We start from the raw sequence: 16,018 nt of genomic DNA, 5'->3' as shown, positions 1-16,018 counted from the left end.
TTTGTACAGCGATTCCCGTCTGGAATACCTAGCAGTTATGTAATTGTCTGGCTCCGGTGTGCTTGTTACTTCTATTTGTATTTAGGTAATCTTCTTTTTATGATTTGCCGTTTTTACCAAAGCTGTTTGAATATAATGTTGTACAAGACTTATTTCACCATGTGGGTTTGACAAACCATTTGAAAGAATTGCCTCTTGTTTTCCTATAAGTTTTCTATGCCTGTAAACTTTCAAGAAAAACACTCTCCGCTTTTTGTTTTTACTATTAGTAGTAACATAATTGATCAATAATGGATTAATATTAATTGAGGACGAACAGCACATTTGCCAAGGGGTTAGGTCCATTTTTCATCGAATTTGATTTTTGTCTCGATGTATAGACTTTTAGTAGTTCTATAAGATGAAAAAAAATAGAAGTTGAATTCCCATCAAAAAGTAAATAAATATGGCTAAAAAGTCACCTTTTTTTCAAAAGGGGTGTAGGTCCATTTTAGTTTGGTTGCAAAAGGGGTTAGGTCAACAAAAAAAATTCTTGAAAAAAATATCTAAGAAAAAATATGAAGACAGGTGGATTTTGTTATACCCAATTTTATGTTCACGTGGTTGGGTATCATGAAAATTTAATTTCGCATAAGAATATTTCAATATGGCAAAATAAAGAAAATGATTTTCTTGGAGTGCACCTAACCACTTTTTGCAACCAAACCCTTCATATTGTAAACCGGGCTCGAAAAATATGTTCACGAAAGATTAAAACATCATTCATATGAAAATGATTATTGCATCTTAACCATATTTTCCAAGAAGTTTAACTAAAAGGCGGATTCAGCGAATACCATCATGATCATAGGCCCTTTACAGATGGAGACAATGCTGTAGGGCCAAGGATATAGCGCAGTAAATGAGTGACATTCGATGCGGATCGTGTCTTTCTCTCCTGACATAGCGCTATCATCGTATAATTCTCTCTAAAAACTTCCAAACTATAATTTTCATAAGTTTAAGAGTGCATAAATATTTCATACTCACTGTGGTAAACTTGGGTTTTACATCGGTGAGATTTTCTTGTGAAATATTCGCGTTGTAACCGTCAGATTTTCCGAATTCTTCCACATTACCGTTGGGTAGGTCTTCCATCTTACAGACTTTCCGGTGGGTTTCTCTTCTTGACGTCTACCCGAGTGAACTATTCGGTCGTAAAATCAACCCTGCTCCTGACGAATTCCCCTGGTGATTTATGCCGTGAACTTGGTTCGAGCCCAATACCAGATTGCTTCTTCAATCGTTAGAGTATTCTAAGAAGACGGGAGAGATATGAAGAAAGAAAGAGAGAGAGAAGGAGCACCGAAGAACGATAGAAACGTTACGACGACCCCCTCCTGGGCGCATAAGGTCACAATTTCTAATGACATAAAGACATTAAAAACAACAGAAACAAAAGCATTGATCTCACGTGTATTTTCACGCTGTAGGGAGTCTCCGAACTCGGCATGAAAATAAATAGTACATCGCCTGACAATGTTTGCAATAATTACATTTATTTGGGAACGACAAAAGCGCTATCTCGTTAAATTGTCAGCATTATTTGGCAACGTATTGGATTTTTTGGTTGTATAACGGTTTTTATCTCTTTAATCCGTTTAAACGTTAACTAGCGCAAGGAGTCTAAACGGCCCAGTGTATCTGTCTTAAGTAAAAAGGGCTGGCTACCTTGCCAATTTCGAGTTAGGGGACCCCTGCACTCATACAATAGTTGGGCAAAAAATTCCCAAATTTTAACCAGCCCTGGGCAACCTACTGTCCACACAAGTATTGGTTAAAATCTGCCCAAATTGGGTAATAAGAACTAATGATTGGAAAATAATTGCCCATATATGTTTGTTTTTTCTTTTACCAACATGCAGTACATTACCCGACACAGTGAACAGTATGTTGGCAACATTTTAAGTGTGTGGAACATTTTATGGAAGGTCTTGTCGGACGTTTTGTCTGTTAAGTCCCAATTTATCCGAAAGTTACCATGGTAACATTGCTTTTTGTATTTATATGTTTTATTGAGCAAAGGTGTCAGATCGACACTTGTCAGACAAAATTGATGAAACGTTGTTCAGTAGTGATGTGTCATCATTTAGACTAACAAGGGTGTGTGGGGGGTCAAGCAAATGTTGGTAGGGTGCAAGGGTGCGGATATGTGTGAGTTTCATGGTGCAATTTATCTAACATTTCAGAATACGTATCATGCAAGTTCATCTGAGTTGATAGAAGATATCAAGGGACGCATCATTAGATACCTAGGGGGAGGGGGGCTGGAAGTTTGGGTTGATGCTTTTTTTCCCTTTCATCTTTCAGCAAAGTTTGTTTTTTACTTACTCCTTTGAGATAAGTTCTTTTTTACTTACTCCGTTGAGATAAGTTTTTGTTTGCACCCTTCAGATGTGGTTCAAGTAGATCAATTTTTTTTTATCTGACGGTGAGCCAAGTTTTTTTTTTTTTTTTTTTTGGGGGGGAGGGACTTCCAGCCCCCCCCCCTGGAATTCTAATGGTGAGTCCCTATAATGAATTAAACTTTTATGCCCAACAAAGGTCAAAGTTCATTAGCTGTCATATGTTTAATGTTTTCAAAATCTTGAATTTGCCTTTTCTCTGTCATTGTTGAATCAAATTATGATAAATGAGGCTTCTGAACTTGTACAAATTATATATATTGTGTAAACACAGAATTATATGTAAAAAGAACTCATGCAGTTTTTTACTTCTCTATTTTGCCTGAAAAAAACACTTCTCTTATTTGTATCGAATGTTATTCCATCTCAGATATTTCGCAATGAACCTTCTTGATAAATTTGGTTGTGTGCCATCGCAGATTGCTACAGTTATTTTCACAAGAGGGAGAGACTAACATCGGTACGATAGCTGCTTATCGTTTTGATAAGATTTCATATTTATTTCTATTTTTTGTTTAAAATTCTTTTGCCATGTTTTCATGCTCGTTGGAGTTATCTTCATATTATATTGATGTTCTGAAATTGTAAACTCTTTTAATTGTCAAATTATCTTGGCTCTCTGTAACTTCAAAATATTTTTTGTTTTGCATTCTTCGGCATGTACACACCCCCGGTCCTCCCCCGGCAGTCCCACGGCTACATGGCAACGAACTATGTATCCAGTAGAGTTCAATATCTAAAACAGAGTGAGTCATTTTGTAGTCAATCAATATTGGACTCGCTAACAAGTAGCAAAGCGAACAACGGAAACACATTTGGATTAGAAAGAATTCATCCATCCATATATTCTTGTGACATTTCGGTGATCGTTTTCCGCCTAAAATGATAAAAACCCGTTGACCAAAGGAACGAAGAAAATGCTTTTTATATCACTGTTCATGGTTCAGTTTCAGATTTTTACGGATTAAAAAATATAATAATTTCCACTTAGTCTCATCGACCACATGCTGATACCAAATAAATAATAATGTAGATTCAATGAGGAAGGGGGAGGACGGGGGGTGCAACTCCCTTACTGATACGGGATCAGCAAAATGCTGTCTCCGCATTTTGTTGAACTAATGTCTCGTAACTAATCAAACTTTTTTTTAAATATGTAATAAATAGAACCTTTGTCAGTTGTTGGACATTACTCTTTACATGCTATAATAAACGCCGCACATCTTGGCACATAACGCGATTCGAAAGTGATTAATTCTTTTTTTTTGTAATTGCATTTTGCATTACAAAAGTTATGGTTCGAAAATGTGAAAAGTTCTTTCGTTTGTTTTAAGTTTGGGGCGGTATAGGAGTTATGAACATAATGAAAATGGGAAAAGGAAAATAGGAGAAAAGTATAAGGGATAAAGGATGAGCATTGAAAATATTCAAATTGGTCATAGAAGCGATACATAGACTTGAAGAAAAAAAAAGCCAAAACAAAACGGAATGGTCAAAATAACCAATCCTTAAACTTGATGAAGACAAAGATGAAGGCAAAAGCCAACAAGAACAGAATTAAAGAGGAGAAATAAATTGAAGAATAAAGAAAAATAACAAAGAAAAAGAGGAAGAAGAAAGACTAGAGACTGATAACAAATACAGACGTCAATTATCAGCTAATCAATAGCCCAAGGACAAAATCTTGCTGGGATAAGAAATTATTTACATAATAATCTATCGAATTGCCTAAACGTATATTTTGGCAAAGTATTTACACTCCTTCACAAAATGGAGTTCATCGCCCAGAATAAACTGTTTGTAAGAATCAACAGAATGAACCAGTGACCCTTTACACTGCAAAAACGTTGTTTAAAATGTTAAGCACGTCTTGTTTAAGCCCGTCACTCTCACAACTTTTGTTTGGAACAATTGTTTAAATTTTTTAAACAACTTGTTTAAAAAGTTTAAACAATTACAAAAAAGTTTAGCACGTCTTGTTTAAGCCCGTCACTCTCACAACTTTTGTTTGAAACAACTGTTTAAACTTTTTAAACAATTTGTTTAATAAGTTTAAACAATTACAAAACAGCGTACTATGTTTTATACTGTGTAAATCATGTTCCTACATATTTTCTTCAATATGTGATACCGCGTATACTTTAGCCAAAAATATCGCCACTAATATTAATATTTTTTTACTAATAGTAGGCCTAATAGTAAAATTGTAGCGCCATATTTTAACAATGTAATGCCCCATAGTCATAATAGTGTGTAAACTCATCATATTGGTGAGTCATGCATTCATTTACTTCATTCTAAAACTTTAAATGTAACAGACAAAAAAAATGTTACATCATGCTTACTCTTTCGACATGCAACAAGCCGTATCGCTCATTGGGATTATCAAAATTCAAAATCCATATTCAAATTCAAGTTAGCATTTGTATTAATTCGGTATATAACTGAAAATAAGCAAAGTTTACAAAACGTAAATTATTGTTGTGTTGTATCAACAAAAAAATCAATGTTACACAATGTAAAACATAGATAATATGTAGGGGGAGGAGATCCACTGAAAAGCTTAGCTGCTTGTAATGTGAGTCCCCCCAGTGGCGTACCTAGGATTTTCCACAGGGGGGGGGCAAACCCGTCCGCCCAAAAATTTGACAAGCAAAAAAAAGGTCTTCAATCACAAATAAAGGAATTCGTACTAGAAAAAAAATTGACAAGCAAAAAAGAAGTCTTCAAGCTCTTCAGGGGGGGGGGGCAATAAAGGTCTTCAAGCTCGTCAGGGGGGGGGGGGCAAAAAAGGTCTTTCAAGCTCGTCAGGGGGGCAAGGATACGTCCTTTGCATGGGTTGTGGGCTCGTCAGGGGGGCAGACTGCCCCCGTAGGTACACTAGTGCCCCCCACACAAAAAAAACAATAAAATAATAATAATAGTAATAATAATAATAATGATAATGATACCAGAATATTATTATCAATGGTCATTAAAGCAGAAAAGGGGAGCGAAACATTAATAAAGTTTTGGCTATAAACCATCACAAAGCATAACAGAGTACTCGAAGTAGGAATATTTACTTTATAATTAGGAACACTCCTTGATACATCATTAATGAGAAACATAGATTTGATCTTCACAAACAAATACGAAATTACAATTTAAAGGATTTCGATCTGACACTGGCCTGCAGGGTAGTCTTGTATTAATTATGTGACGTAAAACCAAAAGTCGCAAACCATGCGAATTCTGATATTATTGGATGGATTTTCGTCGAATCTTCAATATACCCCCCCCCCCTAAAACAAATTGACGCTATCGGTGTGGGCTTTTATCAAGATATAATTTGAATTATATGTGTGGTGCTTCTGGCTGTCATTTCTTGAAACTTATGAGCATCTTGTGATTTCAGGCCTACTTTGTTCCTGTATCACCCGGGGGGGCCACTTCCATTCACGAGTGGATACCATGCGCGACCATGGGGTCTCGAAAAGCACCCTAAACACGTAATTTCCATATTCTGAAAATGCACCCCTTAACAAGTATTGGAAACAAAACGACACTCTTGGCAAATATTACCTGAAATGAACCCCTAAACAAGTACAGGAATGTTTTATTTGTTACGGGTCCTTTGGTTGTCGGCTTTACGTTATTTGGTTTAGTACGACCCCACCTTCTACATCTCGCGCAAATAGGACTCTAAGCACGTAGTGTTGGGGCAAAAAGGACATCCTTTATAAAACATTTCAATTTTGTTTTATCATCCCCGCAAATTCGACCCTAAACACGTAATTTTCCTAGCGAAATAGATACCCTTTTTTCATTATTTTTGTGTTTTTGACACCCTTTTCACGTTACGTACGTAACGTGCCCTATCGTGAAAAGGACATCCTTTTTACGTGTTTTTTTTTTTGGGGGGGGGGTCGCGCATGGTATCCACTCGTCAATGTAAGTGGCCCCCCCGGGCTGTATCATTATGCTCACATGTGATGTGAGACTAATTCCTGACACGTTTCGCAGTGATTATGTGTTAACAATGTGAATTTGTTCACCTGTGATGAGAAGATAAACAAAAGATTTACGTAACTGTTCAAGCAGATGATATCACCGATTATCTATATAATGCTCTTAATGTTTTATTGTTGCTCTTGCAATTATAAAACACTTCGTCCATCGGAAAGAACGCAAATGTTGGTCCCGTGAAGGAGAGTCACATATTCAGGTTAAAACCAATACACGACTCGTCAAAGAGTAGGGTGTTCACCGGGTGTATTACACTTGCCAGTCCCGGCAAAATTTCTTCAGGTCAAGTCAATCTTGACGTTCAAATGCCATAATAATCAATATATTGATTACGGGCATTAACGGAAAGATAAGATAACAATTATCAGCAACTCTTTCTCTTCACACTAAGAAATATGGGTTCAAATTTGAACCCCAGGGGTTGGTATAGAAATAGCAGCACCCAAAGGGGACGATGCTAAAGATGAGTGTAATTATGTGCATTTATACACCTTTAAAGGACAAGTCCACCCCAACAAAAACTTGATTTGAATAAAAAGAGAAAAATTCAACAAGCATAACGCTGAAAATTTCATCAAAATCGGATGTAAAATAAGAAAGTTATGGCATTTTAAAAGTTTTGCTTATTTTCAACAAAATAGTTATATGAACGAGCCAGTTGCATCCAAATGAGAGAGTTGATGACATCACTCACTCACTATTTCTTTTATTATTTATTATATGAAATATGAAATGTTTTTATTTTCTCGTCATTGTCATGTGAAATGAAGTTTCATTCCTCCCTAAACACGATGGAATTCCATTATTTTAACATATTGTGCTTCAGGCAAGGAGGTCCCAAACGTCAAATTCGTAAAAATAGACATACTGTATAATTCAAACAATAAAAATCAAAAGAAATAGTGAGTGACATCATCGACTCTCTCATTTGGATTTAACTGCCTCGTTCATGTAACTATTTTGTTGAAAATAAGCGAAACTTTGAAATGTCATAACTTTCTTATTTTACATCCGACTTTGATGAAATTTTCAGCATTGTGCTTGTCTGATTTTTCTCTATTGATTCAAATTAACATTTTTCTGAGATGGACTTGACCTTTAAGGGCGCAGTTATAGTAATAATAAGTACCCTATATAATAATGGTACAGAGATGACCTATAAAGGTGCACATATATTTTTTATATTTATCTCCCGCTCTCTCCTCTCTCTATAACTTCTCCCTTTTCTCCCCTCTTCCGTCTCCCCCCCCCCCTCCCCCTCTCCCCACTCTCTCTCTCTCTCTGTATATTCGTCACTTCCCATATAACAGAATTTCTCAGATCTGGGGCCTGTTGCAGAAAGAGTTGCGTTTAAATGACAAGTCAAAATATCAAGCGCAAGTCCCGATTACGGGTGCTTCATTGGCTGAAAAACAAGTTATGCTTGATTGCAACTCTTTCTGCAACGGGCCCCTGTATCATTTTTATTTAAATATATATATCACAGCAAAAACTCTGGTGTTAACCGGTGTACATAGAGGACCACACCAGTTATTTTACACCGGTGTTAAATTGGTGGTGTTAGTTTTACACCTATAGGTGTTATTACAACACCTTCGGTTGTTACATTTACACTATTTGGTGTTATGTTCAATCTTTAGGGTGTAATTTTAACACCTCAGGGTGTGGTCCTCTATTAACACCAATTGGTGTCAGTTTTAACACCAAAGTTTTTACAATATATATATATATATATATGTTAAATCACTTCCCTCTTTCAATAACATTCAGCAAATGAAGAGCACTATTCAATTTATATAGTGTGTAGACTGTGTACAGCATATTTAATACGAATCTTTGGACACTTCCATGTAAAATAATGGATATCACTTATACAATATTGACAAAAACATGACATAAAGTGATGCATTAAACACAGAAAAGGGGGAATAGATTTCAATGGTGCAACTGTCATTAAGAATCTCGTGCATACATTTTTTTAATACGAAATCATTATACATGTATGTACTAAAATTGAACGATAGAAACAGATGATGTAAAAGTAAAACATCACAATGAAACGAAATATATGGTAACAAGTAGAAAAGTTGATATGAAATTTTGATGAAATCTTTAAAAAAAAGAAAACCCAGCGGCATAATGATATCTCGTATTCTTTCTAGTATAGGTTTGCTAAAAGAATCAACGCTTACATAATGTCACATTTCATGTAAGAATTAATGATAATTCTTTTGGAAAAAAAGGTGTGATTTTAGCATCCTCGTATATTTGAAAGCACATTCCATTTTCTAAGACTTTTATAACTTTAACTGGAGGAATTTGTACCCATTTTTTGTATTTACAGAAAATTATTCAATTTGACGATATATTTTTATAATATCAGCTGATCCTGCAGCGATTCAATGCCGGACGGCAAGAAAGGCGGTTTTCTTTATGAAAAGACTTCACGTAAAATTATAAAATTGCCATTCGGGTATCTCAAGGCCAATAGTGGTCAAGTCTAGATTTTAAAAAAGGTTAAAATGACAGCATAATTGGTGATTTAAAATAACGGGAAGAGGAATCCACAATTTCATGGATGTTGAAAATCGTATCAACCCAACAATATCATTCTACCTCACATTATTATTGCGTGTCTTTATTAATAAACCTGTAAAAAAAAATGACATCGGAGGAAGAATTATGAAAGGTGAGGTGGGTTTGTAACACAGTCTAGTTGCATATTGGGCTAATTTGATTTTAAGGTGATATATATTGAATATCATCAGGATCATTGATATATCAAATGATTATGTATTCTTGTCTAAAAAGTCTGTTTCTGCTTTGACCTTGGCGTCGTCATTGTCGAAGTAGTAGTAGCAGTAGTAGTAGCAGCAGCAGCAGAAGTAGTAGTAGTAGTAGTAGCAGCAGCAGCAGCAGCAGCAGCAGTAGTAGTAGTAGTAGTAGTAGTAGTAGTAGTAGTAGTAGTAGTAGTAGTAGTAGTAGACAGTAGTAGTAGTAGAAGTAGTAGTAGTAGTAGTAGTAGTAGCAGTAGTTGCAGCAGCAGCAGTAGCAGTAGTAGTAGTAGTAGTAGTAGTAGTAGTAGGAGGAGGAGGAGGAGTAGTAGTAGTAGACAGTAGTAGTAGAAGAAGAAGAAGTAGTAGTAGTAGTAGTAGTAGTAGCAGTAGTAGCAGTAGTAGCAGTAGTAGCAGTAGTAGTAGTAGTAGTAGTAGTAGTAGTAGTAGTAGTAGACAGTAGTAGTAGTAGTAGCAGTAGTAGTAGTAGTAGTAGTAGTAGTAGTAGTAGTAGTAGTAGTAGTAGTAGTAGTAGTAGTAGTAGTAGTAGTAGTAGCAGCAGCAGCAGTAGCAGCAGTAATTATGGACATAGTTGTCATAGTTGTCATGGATTTATATGACGAAAATAAATAGATTCAATATTTTTTTTACTTCACAAGACTTCTCATATTTATTTTCGTGGAAATAAAATCGTATCATTATTCAGTTTTTGGATTTCATACCTACATTTTTCTATACAAAGTACCTGAGGACAAAACGATTCAGAGAAGACGAAAGAAGTGATCACTTGGCCCAGTTCAGACTTGCTCTACCATTCGTGTCTAAAGTTTATTTTAAAACGAATTTGAATTTTGGCAGGAAACCTTGAAATCAGTGCATACATTTGTAATTCCGAAGCTTCGTTATTCCAAAGTAGTCGATTTGACAGTCTCATAGGCTCAATACACCAACCTAGAAATGTTCTTTCCGATGAAGTTTTTTTCTTGATTCGTGTTCCTAAGGGGTCCTAGAACAAATTCAGCTTGGTTGCCAAAAGTTGCCGTTTGGGCAATTTTGCTAATTTGCATAAATCCAAAATGGCCGCCAGATGCCATCTTGAAAACCTAACTTTTGAACCCCTGTCCACAAAATGATGAGTAATGACTCGTTTTAGGGGTTTAGAGATGTGTAGAACTGATTTCTGTAATCATTTTTGCAATATAAGGTCATCTTTAGGTCAAATCCAAGATGGCCGCCATATGCAATCTTGAAAAATTGACTTTTGTTCCCTTTTGTTCCCCTTGCCCAAGAATGACGAGTAATACCTCTACTTAGGGGTTTTGGGGTGTGCAGAATCCATTTCTGCTTTCTATTTTGCAATATAATGTCATCTTCAGGTCAAATCCAAGATGGCCGCCATATGATGCCATCTTGAAATATCAATTGTTGAACCCTTTGCCCCAGAATCATGAATAATAACTCTATTCATGAGTCATTAGGTATGTTGATTCAATTCATGTAGTTATTTTGCACAAAGGATAATCTTCAGATCAAATCCAAGATGGCCGCCAACCGCCATCTTGAAAAATTACTGTCTGAGGCTTATACGTGTTAGAACTAATGTAAAGGGATTTCAGTAAGATACTCATTTCTTTTATTAATTCTCAAGTTTTTGTCCCAGAATCATGAATAATATCCCTCTTTTCGTGAGTTATTTGGTATGTTTATTCAATTTCTGTTCATAATTTTGCAATGTAGGATCATCTCCAGGTCAAAATAATCCAACATGACCACTAAACGCCACATTAAGAAAAAAAAACTACTTCCGAGACTATTGAACCTTGAAGAAGTGCTGTCCCTAATAAGGTTGTTGTTATGTATTGGAGCTCATGTAAGGGGATTTCAATGAGAATGATTCATTTCTTTTAATCACTCCATTTTTAGTTCGAGGTCAAGTCATGTCTAAGATGGTCAGTTGGTTGATAGATTTCGTCATTAACCGCTTACTTTAGAATTAAACCATTCAAGGTTTGGGCTATGATTTCGGGAGTTTTGATCCCTTTTTTTATTTCTGTGCAACCATACTTTTCCAGTGAAATGACTTTAAAGTATTATTTGAATTAAAAAGTGATTTCTCCGTATTTTTTTTTCAAAAAAAATTATTTAATTATTAACTTCCTTTATAATTATTATTGGACTTTTCCTCCTGACAAGAGCCATTGACTTGGTCAGCAGGAGTGCACTCTTTAGCCTCCTGCAGAAGATAGGCTCCCCAAGACTGTTCCACGGTCAGGATTGTTCTCATTCGTGAAATGTTTTACGGAAACGATGTCGCCCCTGGCCTGCCTCTCAAGAAGTGGGAGTACAAGACCTAGTCATACACAGTGGCGTACCGTGGGTCACGGCATTGGGGGGGCACCAGCAAAAATTTCGGGTCACTTAGGGAGCGCGCGAAGCGCGCTCAGTTGTCAGGTGAACTGACCTAATAGAGATATTTTAAGGACATGCAGTGCCATCAAACGAATATGTATCTCACTGATTAAATAATGCGAGCGCGAAGCGCGAGCTGAAAATTTTTTATATTAAGGACTAAAAATTGCATTATAAGCAAATTGTTTTGTAATCATACTGTACTGTCTCACTAAACAAACAATGCGAGCGCGAAGCGCGAGCTAAAATTTTTGTATATACTGACCCTAAACAAGGAAATTTTAAGGATTATATTTTAGAATCCATTAAGAGTATAAATATCTCACCATAGTCATCTAATGCTATTGCCACCCTTTGCTGATTTTGTTAGAATTACATCTAAACACAGTCATGAAGCACCTTTTATAGTCATGTAATCATGATGATCATACGCATCTTACTAATCAAATACTGCAAGCGCAAAAGCGCGAGCTGAAAATTTAGAAAATATAGACCTGAAGAAGGGCATTCTAAGGGTTGTTTGTAGGAATACTCTAAGACCCTACGTATTTGACTAACCAAATGATGCGAGCGCGAAGCGCGAGCTGAAATTTTTGTATATATTGACCACAAACATGGATATTTTAAGGACTATAGTTACGAATCCATTAAGTCAGAGTATACATATCTCACCATAGTCATCTAATGCGAGTGCCAAGCGCTTACTGATTTTGTTAGAATTACATTTAAACACATGGAGCACTTTTTGAAGTCATTGTTATAATGATTATTATATGCATCTCACTAATGAAATACTGCGAGCGCGAGCTGAAAATATAGGAAATTCAGACATGAAGAGGGGCATTCCAAGGCTTGTTTGTAGGAATTCACTAAGACCCCATGTATTTCACTAACCAAATGATGCGAGCGGGAAGCGCGAGCTAAATTTTTTTTATATTCAGATCAGAAAAATTGACATTTTAAGGACTGATTTTAGGAGTTCATGAAGAGCAGAAATCTCACCAATCCACTTATGCGAACGTTAGCACGGACAGGCAGGAAATGTTTTATATTAAGACCTTAAAATAGGGCAATAACTTTCAGTTGTCATGAAAAAGAAGAATATATCACTTCTTATAACAATAATAACTCTAATTGCGAGGAAATATATTATTTTGTGGTATATTGATTTGAAAACGGGAGGCTTTAGTACAGCAGGTATCTCGTTAAAAAGTCTATGCGAGCGCCAGGAACAATGAAGACACAATTAAGTATATAATGTTTCATAAAGTTGTGAAAAAATGCTTATATAACATAATATAATATAACAATATGATCAACAACAATTTCTTTTTTCCCCCACTACGTTTCTCTTTCTTTTTTCCCTCTTTTTCTCCTTTTCCCAGTTTTTTTTTCTTTTTTTTTTTGGCCAGCCGATGGGGGGGGGGGGGCACGTGCCCCCCCATGCCCCCCCGTAGTTACGCCACTGGTCATACATAACAGCTGCCTGTCTTGTGCATGTAAGGGGTTTTGACCATCCATCAGACTTTGAGACAGTCAGAAATCCTGATAGACTCAAGACACCGACTGTCCTCCAGATATGTATATCAACAGCACACACTCGTCTGGTTATGGTGGACTCCTCACCTACCTTGGACCGACTATATGTCTCTTGTCCCCTTTCACAGGACAAGCATATAAGCATCAGGATTGTAAAATCTGTCACAGTCATGGCCAAGCTCCTGCACGGAAGTAAGTCCTGGAAAACGTACGCCGACCAAGAAAAGTGGCTAAACACCTCCCATGTCAGCTGCCTCGGACGTATCATGCACGTTAAATGGCAGGACAAAGTGAAAAATACAGAGGCCCTTCAGCGTACGTGCTGGCATCAAAAGCTTATTCTCGCTCCTTAGTCAAAGGCACCTCAGGTGGTTGGGGCATGTTTGCCCCATGAAACCTTGGCGAATCCAAGAAGGGATTCGCCAAGGTAAGGTAAGCTGTGTGATTGGTCTCACCCCATCGATAGATCACACCTCCGTTTTAAAGACACATGCAAATATGACATAAAACTTGCCGGCATAGACACTAACACTTATGAAGGTGTAGATGATAGTCGCCATCCATTCTATGGAGAGCTACTAATAAGTACAGGGGTCAAGACGTCAGAAAATAATCGGAATGCTAAATTGGCAGACCAAAGGCCTAGGAGGAAGGCTAGGGCAGCATCTCTATATAAACGTGTCTCAGCGCCATCCTCCTTCATCTGTAAAAAATTGCTCTAGAGACTGCCACTCTAGAGTGGAGCTCTATAGTCACTCTCGAAAATGTAAGGCCTAGCGCTACACCATCGTCTTTTAAGGCGAACTGATGCCTACCAATCATTGGACACATTGATTTAGAAAAATAATATTGATAAAACACTTTCAAATTGAAATAAGACCATAAAGGCTCTTCAGTACAAAGGTATGAATGGACCTTAAAAAAATACACTCGAAATGGATAGCCCAAACCTAAAGAGGATTCATTCTAAGTTGAGCAATTAATGTTGAAATGAACTTGAGAATTAATAAAAGAAATGAGTATTCTTAATGAAATCCCTTTACATTAGTTCTAACACGTATAAGCCTCAGACAGTAATTTTTCAAGATGGCGGTTGGCGGCCATCTTGGATTTGATCTGAAGATTATCTTTTGTGCAAAATAACTACATGAATTGAATCAACATACCTAATGACTCATGAATAGAGTTATTATTCATGATTCTGGGGCAAAGGGTTCAACAATTGATATTTCAAGATGGCGCCATATGGCGGCCATCTTGGATTTGACCTGAAGATGACATTATATTGCAAAATAGAAAGCAGAAATGGATTCTGCACACCCCAAAACCCCTAAGTAGAGGTATTACTCGTCATTCTTGGGCAAGGGGAACAAAAGTCAATTTTTCAAGATTGCATATGGCGGCCATCTTGGATTTGACCTAAAGATGACCTTATATTGCAAAAATGATTACAGAAATCAGTTCTACACATCTCTAAACCCCTAAAACGAGTCATTACTCATCATTTTGTGGACAGGGGTTCAAAAGTTAGGTTTTCAAGATGGCATCTGGCGGCCATTTTGGATTTATGCAAATTAGCAAAATTGCCCAAACGGCAACTTTTGGCAACCAAGCTGAATTTGTTCTAGGACCCCATAGGAACACGAATCAAGAAAAAAACTTCATCGGAAAGAACATTTTTAGGTTCGGAAAATGTCAAATCGACTAAAGGTTCGGATATTCCGAAGGTTTGAAAGTCCGAAAACGAAATGAGCTTCGTAATTCCGAAGGTTTATTAGTCCGAAAACAAAGTGAGGTTCGTAATTCCGAAGGTTCGTTAATCCGAAAAACGAAATGACGTTCGTAATTCCGAAGATTCGTTAGTCCGAAAACGTAACGATTAACGAACCTTATTTCGTTTTCGGAGTAACGAACCTTCGGAATAACGCCACAAATGTTCGGATTAACGAACCCTTTTACGTTTTCGGATTAACGAACATCGAAGTATAGGCAATTTACGTGTTTCGAAATTACGAACCTTCGGAATTATGAACCCTCGTAATCACTAAGTGTAACCTAAATCAGACGGTTCTGAAAGCAATAATTGGGGAAACATTTATCTTCATCACTCAGTCGATTGTGACACAAGTAAAAATGCCAATTCATAAATCACTGTGAAAATTGTGGTCAACTTATCTAAATCACTTTAACCAGTGTCCGTGTCTCCAAACTTTCAATAAAAAAATATTTAAGATAGAGATGATAGAACATACCTCAATAATTTACTCTTTTGATCTTTTTTATAACTTCTTGGACAACTTAAAATATTGTATTGGCACAAACTCAAACATCGCTTTTATCGTGGTACACGTTATACCTAGCTAATACCTCCCATGAGAAATACTAGTATGCAAATATTCAAAGCTGCTTCAAAATATATGGGTTTTTTCAATAAAGGGGAATGAAACATTTAGAACAAGTGGACTTGTGTGGAATAGGAAACAATAAGCATATGAATATTGCGATCACTAGACCAAGGAGATATTGATGCGACCAAGATTTGTTGTGTCACATGTAACTTGACAGTGTGATGGACTATAAAATACCCCCAAAATGTCTCTCTTTTTTGCGCTCTTTCTTATGGTGATAAAAACTCAATATCCATAGTGTATTCCTTGAAAATATGTATTATATGCCCTCCTGTAGAAAGAATATTACACACGATCTACTGATAGATGTGATAAAGGATGCAGTTTGAAGTGAAATATATTTATATTAAAAAATGGAAAAGTAATTCACATATGACATAACATAGTCATCTTTGTCGCATTGCCAATAGGAGGATTTACATTACAATAATGATCT

At 36.5% G+C, this 16,018-nt stretch overlaps 1 protein-coding gene across 1 annotated transcript in view; it reads right to left on the bottom strand.

Annotated features, from left to right (window-relative positions):
• The window catches only part of LOC121427347 (solute carrier family 2, facilitated glucose transporter member 5-like), a 35,374-nt gene extending 33,844 nt beyond the window's left edge, over positions 1 to 1,530 (bottom strand). Inside the window, exons 1-2 of the mRNA XM_041623695.1 lie at positions 1,454 to 1,530; positions 1,030 to 1,295 (exon numbers count right to left, since the gene is read on the bottom strand). Of these exons, the coding sequence (XP_041479629.1) occupies positions 1,030 to 1,137 (108 nt within the window). The 5' untranslated portion in view covers positions 1,138 to 1,295; positions 1,454 to 1,530. The remainder of the gene's footprint in view (positions 1 to 1,029; positions 1,296 to 1,453) is intronic.
• Positions 1,531 to 16,018: the final 14,488 nt, after the last annotated feature.

This window comes from Lytechinus variegatus, chromosome 14 (assembly GCF_018143015.1).
Source record: "Lytechinus variegatus isolate NC3 chromosome 14, Lvar_3.0, whole genome shotgun sequence".
Taxonomy (NCBI): Eukaryota; Metazoa; Echinodermata; class Echinoidea; order Temnopleuroida; family Toxopneustidae; genus Lytechinus; species Lytechinus variegatus.
Note: the sequence above shows the minus strand (reverse complement) of the source record. Positions and strands in the feature narration are given on the sequence as shown.